Source organism: Nicotiana attenuata, unplaced genomic scaffold (assembly GCF_001879085.1).
Source record: "Nicotiana attenuata strain UT unplaced genomic scaffold, NIATTr2, whole genome shotgun sequence".
NCBI classification, from domain to species: domain Eukaryota; kingdom Viridiplantae; phylum Streptophyta; class Magnoliopsida; order Solanales; family Solanaceae; genus Nicotiana; species Nicotiana attenuata.
In genome coordinates, this window is record NW_017670876.1 from 62999 (window position 1) to 68790 (window position 5792).

A 5792-nucleotide genomic window follows, 5' to 3' on the forward strand; every position below is an offset into this window, starting at 1 on the left:
GAGATCATCGAGGTAGCTGCCTTGGTGTCCGCAGACCTTGACTCTCCTTCTATATCTTTAGTCTTGTTTTTATTGTTCTACTTTTCTAGGCAGTGTTCTATTGGTTTTACCGTGTTGTTATGTAGATGCTCATGCACTCCGTGACGCCCAGATCATTTGGGAGAATTTGTATTGAGTTTCGATGTTTATATCAAGTTTTTACGAGATTCTTAATTATTTAAATCTATTTCCGATTTGGGATTTAAAAATATTGGTTTGTGTGAGATGTCGGCTTGCCTAGTACCATGATAAACGCCATCACGACAGGTCAGTTTTGGGTCGTGACACTTATATTGATAACTTTCCGCAACAGACCCTATTAGCGCGCAGGCTGTTGTTTTTTCTTTCAGAGACGTAACTAGTATGAAATATGTAAATCTTATTCATAGAAGACATTCAAGCAAGACCAATATTGGAAGAAGAAATGTAAATCTTATTATTCATAGAAGATTATCGTGGAACAGCATAAGAAGAATACAATGTTTTAACAAATGGAGCTACTATATATATACTTTTGACTTTCCTTTGTTGTATTTCTTTCTTCAATCAAATCAAACATTGCCTTTACGTGGAATTATCATAAATACTGTAACTAATACTACTATTTATTAGCAGAAAATAATTGTGAATCTTCAATGTCGGTATCTCTTTCCAGCGCATGCAATTTTGCAAATATCCCAACAAGAGGAGCTGTGTTATAAGTACAAGCCTCTGTTTGCATGTAATTTCTCCTATGATCATTAAACCGATCCTTGTTATCTGGCCCACCAACCAATGCCCCAGTTAGAGTATTGGGATTTGGATTCTTGCGACCGAACCAGTTATCATAGCCTTGGGTACAACTAATGAAACTCTTCTTCTTTTTGTACGAGTCCAACGATGCACCCCTATGGTGCACCCTTCGAGGATACTTGGGTCCATAGCCAACCAAGTAACTCATACCCATTGGGTTCAAACCCAATATATAGTCAACCTGTTATTTTTTATGAGTAAGAATTGATTTAAGCAGTGGCGTACACACAATTTTATATAAATAATATCAACTTATTATCACAATCTGGCTTGAAAGGGATTGAGTTTGAGTTTAAAAAATTAAACCTGTGATTTAGCAAATGCGAAGATTTCTTCGGGTCCCACGAAACGCCGTTCGCATCTGGCCACCTGATTGGTCGCCCGGAGATGATCTGAATAGACCATGAGGAGAAATGCTGCGTTGGAGACGTACTGCATATTGTTCCATTGGCGAATGTAGAGGAGGCCTCCTGGGGTGCGACGCACATTAGTTTTATTGTTTTGGTTCAGACAAGCGCAAATGTAGTGTTCTCCTTTCGAACGGTATTCTTGGAAAATTTTGCTGAGTTCTTCCTCTCCCTTCCGTTTCCTAATTGACAGCTGCAGTATAGGGAAAAAACACAAGTCATTCGTGTTTGCGCACGGTCAAATTGTTGCTATTCTTTTCTGGAAAAAATCCATCACAATATGAAAATATAGTAACACTACTAGAAATTCGGGAAAAACAGTCCAAAAAAACCGACCAAGTAGGTCGGTAATGGCCAATAAATGTCCAAAACGCGACCATTAACGTGTGGTCGATATTTTGAAGGTCAGAAGGGCATAGAAGAGGGACAACGAGAATTGAACTCACATTTATGTGTGAGAAATTTTTATCGATTTCACTAGACAGTAAGCTTTGATAATAAATTATTATTAATAAAAGCAGGAAAATTATCTAACGAGACAAAACAATGGCGAAGTCATGTCATACATGGAGACATTACCATGAGCTCAAGTTCAATGACTTCTTAACCATAAACAAGAAGATCTATAGACGCGATGGCTCATTGAGTTGAAGAAAAACCAAATTAGTGATTATAGTTGAAAACGAAAACTCTTGATTTCTTCTGTGCTTGATTTTGGACTAACTATACATCGATTTCATCACAAACAACTTGCTTTAACGTAGATTTTGCTTTAACTGGTTAACATATGTGTTTGTATTCTCAAGGACAATTTGGTCCCTTCTTGTCTCTATGAAATTAATTTCATCTAACATAATTGATAATTCGCTATTTTCTGAACCTACATTTGTACTGACGGTACCATCAAGTAACTTAAAAGACAATTGTAAGCAACTCAATTTAATAAGAACTAATCGATCACTTAATTAGAATAAATTATAAGTAATCTGCTATAATAATCTAAATTGCATAGATGATATAAAAAATAGTTACTACAATTTTAGTGGATATATAGCTTAAATCCCTTACCGAATATGTGGCTTCCTAATTATAGAATATTGATTACTATCGCAGCCCATTGAGAAAAATGCCAGATAAGGGTCATAGTGGAAAAGGAAACGCATTACTTTTATGCATGATTTTGGACTAATTCTCCCTCCATTAATAACTTGATTTAACATAAGTTGTCCCTAAAATATATGGTGTTTGTATTTTCAAAGACAAGGATCCTCCTTGTCTCTATGAACTTAAACTCGTTTCACATTATAATCATACATCTACAACTCAATAGGTGTCAAAACTTACCTAATTTTATTGTTATATATGCAATGTTCCAAGTATTAATGTAAAATGCAACATGTAAAATAATTAAAATGAAAAAGAAAAGGAGTACAAATCTTCTTGTACCAAGCATACATGCATGCATATGTATGTATTCTCAATTCTCAATAATAGAATCAACTAAAGCATAGATCTACCTACTCAACGATACATGAAACCATTTTTGTTGGGTAACACATCAAAATCAAAGTTTCAAAATAAACTACTATGTATTTACTATATTAACAAAGACTAAGATTTATTAAATTGTAAACATGGTGGCCTTATTATTTTATTTTTTTATAAAACTTGAGAGAGTGTATAGAAGGTATTACCGTAGAGGCAAGTAGTTGGAGACCAGCGTATTTGACGTCCCAACTGAATTCAGAGATGGCCCAAGTGATCCCGCCAAAAGATTGAGCATTTTGTAAAGCATAATTTAAATAATGGGAATTGTCGGTGGCTTTATATAACCACAAAGCTGCCCATAACAACTCATCCTTGTAACCACTCAACGATGGATAGTAACCTTTGGCTGCTCCTACACTCGCATCATACTTCCCTCTAAACTTGTCACCAAATTCAAACAACTACAATTTTGGAAAAGAATTTTATGAATAAACTGTTAACAATCAATATAATTTGGAGTATCACTTTAAATGTATACCACTAGTATTCAAACAAGGTCATTACTAGAAATTAAATAAGTTAGTTACCTGTTCTGCATGGACCAGGAGAAGGTGAGAGTAATGTGGATTTGTTCTCCTAAACACGATTGACGCCGCCGCCAAGGCCGCTGCTGTCTCTCCGGCGACATCTGATCCGGGATGTTTTTCGTCGATTTTGTAAGCTCGACGAGATGTGGTCATGTCCTCCGGCCTTTGCCAACAATAATGATCTGTTTCTCCTTCACCCACCTGCACATAGTGGCAAATTCAAAATTTAATTAAATGCAGTAATTTTCAAGTAAATGTAAGTTCGCCACAACATACTTTAAGAAAACTTTGGTGAATGGCTCAATGAACCATAGAGCCAGTACGTATTACATTGGTAGTTATAATTAGAGGAGTACATAAAAAGGGATAAATACATTATATGCATTAATTAATTGGAATTCAAAGAAATTAATCATCACCTCTGCTTGATTTACGTCCATAAAGACAATAACAAATGGACCCACTAAGAAATCAAAAGTGTACGAACGTGACTCAGTTGGAAATCGATAGTTCAACTCAGCATAGCAGTTATTTGGGCGTGATTAAAGGCACTTTTCACATGTTGTTGAAATCTATAACCAAACAGAAAAGTTAGTTACAAACCTGAACCCAAAGAACATGAGGATGAGTGTGTGCTTTGATGAAATAATCAGTCCCCCATTTGATAGCCTCAAGCGCGTACTTATACTCGCCTGCAGCTGCTATATCTCCGCCGTATTCAATGACGCTCCACGAAAGCATCGTTATAGTGAAAGCCATCGGAAGTTGAAACTTAACATTATCGCCGGCGTCATAATAACCTCCCACCAAATCCACCTGTTAATTACACGCGCAGTAAAATATAAACACATAAACAAACAAACAAACAAACAAAAAGATATATACAATGTGAATGAACGATCGGAGAGTAGAAACTGTACAGACCCCTTGATCAAGGCCATCAGTAAGGCCGGAATGGTGACGCCAAGTAGCTCTTTGATTGTAAGGCAAACGACCGGAGCGTTGAGCTTCGAAATAAAGGAGACTTTTAGAGAGAGCTTCTGCGTAATCCAATGATTGAGTGAGTGGAACAAAGGCAAATGTAAAAGCTATTGCTGTCCATTGTTGAAGAAACCATCTTCTTGAGGATTTGTACTGCGTTTTAGCTTCCATGCCTTTGTTTTCCTCTCGCTCCCTTCTCTCTATTTCCTCTTATATATATAATAACTAGCACGTGACTATAAAACCTTAGAATTTTTACACTCACTATTTCAGTTACACCAAGTCAAGCTCACTTATGTCGTAATTTGAGTCCTTTGTTATTGGGAAAAATTGAGTTTACATATTGAAGTTATTGAAAGATGACTGTGTCATGACTCGACACGAAGGCTGGTCAAAGAATGAAGGTAAGCAAGGAGGCACGAGTTGCAACAGATACGAGCAGAGGCACAAGCAGAGACACAAGCAGATAAAGACTCGACGCTCGTACTTATTTAAATCTAAAAGTTAAGAAGAATGAATTTGACAGCACAAGAGAGTACAGATACAGTATTTAATAAGCATTAAATACTGAAAACGTTAGAGAATCTATATTAAATTATAATGATTATGTAACGTAGCATTTAATGCCTTTAATTGCCTATAATGACCTTATTATGACAAAGGCAAAACATATATCTTAGAGATAGCTATAAAAAGGAGAAGATTGATCATTTGTAAGAACACACAATATCAACTGAATATACTGATTTACTTTGTTTTCTGCTATCTATCTTATTGTCATCAAAAAATCAATTTCTTTTATTCATTTACGATTATCAGTAACCCGAGTTCTTTTAAAACTAAAGCTTTGACCGAAATTCTATTTTTTGGTTAAACAAATTGGTTCCGTTACTGGGAATCTGATAATCTATTCTTTCTTAGTCTAACCTTTTTTGCATCAACAACCATGTCAAACGTTAATGACAACAACCAAGGAAACCAAGTAAACCAAGGAAACCCTCAACTCCAGGGGAATTCACAAGATGACCGCACCCCGATTCCTTCTCCACAAAGCTCCCCTCGGCGGTCTCGAGAAGGCACTCCTGATGGGTCGCATTCAAATGCAAATACTCAATTTGAAAACGATGAAGCTATTAATGAAGCTTTGCAAAAGCTAATCGCTCAACAGGTCAATAAAGCTCTTGAAACCTTTGCCAGTCAGTTACCTATTGCACCACCAACACCAATTCCAAACACCAATACCTTGGAAAACCCTCGTTCTGGGCTTGCTAATTCAGGCAGTGGTGGAATCCCCAGCGAGTCATGAGATGGAGAACCAGGTAACTTAGTTAATTCTGATCTACAAAATTTACTATTAACATTGCAGAAACAGCTCAAAGAGCAAAGTGACCGCATAGAACGTAACAAATACCTGGAGTACCGCTTGTAATCAAAGGGATAGATATAGACAAATATTCACAACAACCTTGGAAGCCAAGTGCTGCTCCTCCCCCAATTC

The 5792-nt window shown here is 36.5% G+C and overlaps 1 protein-coding gene across 1 annotated transcript; it reads right to left on the reverse strand.

Moving 5' to 3' along the window:
• Nucleotides 1-451: 451 nt before the first annotated feature.
• LOC109244128 (endoglucanase 11-like) lies at nucleotides 452-4490 on the reverse strand. The gene is made up of 6 exons (XM_019411161.1): nucleotides 4238-4490; nucleotides 3917-4129; nucleotides 3314-3514; nucleotides 2933-3187; nucleotides 1138-1431; nucleotides 452-1012 (listed from the first exon to the last, which is right to left on the reverse strand). The coding sequence occupies exons 1-6, from the start codon at nucleotides 4463-4465 to the stop codon at nucleotides 641-643; spliced, it is 1563 nt and encodes a 520-aa protein (XP_019266706.1). The 5' UTR covers nucleotides 4466-4490; the 3' UTR covers nucleotides 452-640.
• Between the last annotated feature and the right edge of the window lie 1302 nt (nucleotides 4491-5792).

What these genes read in the sequence shown, in the direction of transcription:
- LOC109244128 (XM_019411161.1), bottom strand. Translation starts at nt 4,465, where the DNA reads ATGGAAGCTAAAACGCAGTACAAATCCTCAAGAAGATGGTTTCTTCAA. An exon ending in CTGATGGCCTTGATCAAGGG is followed by an intron (nt 4,130 to 4,237) that starts GTCTGTACAGTT and finishes TGTAATTAACAG; the next exon opens with GTGGATTTGGTGGGAGGTTA. An exon ending in TCCAACTACTTGCCTCTACG is followed by an intron (nt 1,432 to 2,932) that starts GTAATACCTTCT and finishes CCTATACTGCAG; the next exon opens with CTGTCAATTAGGAAACGGAA.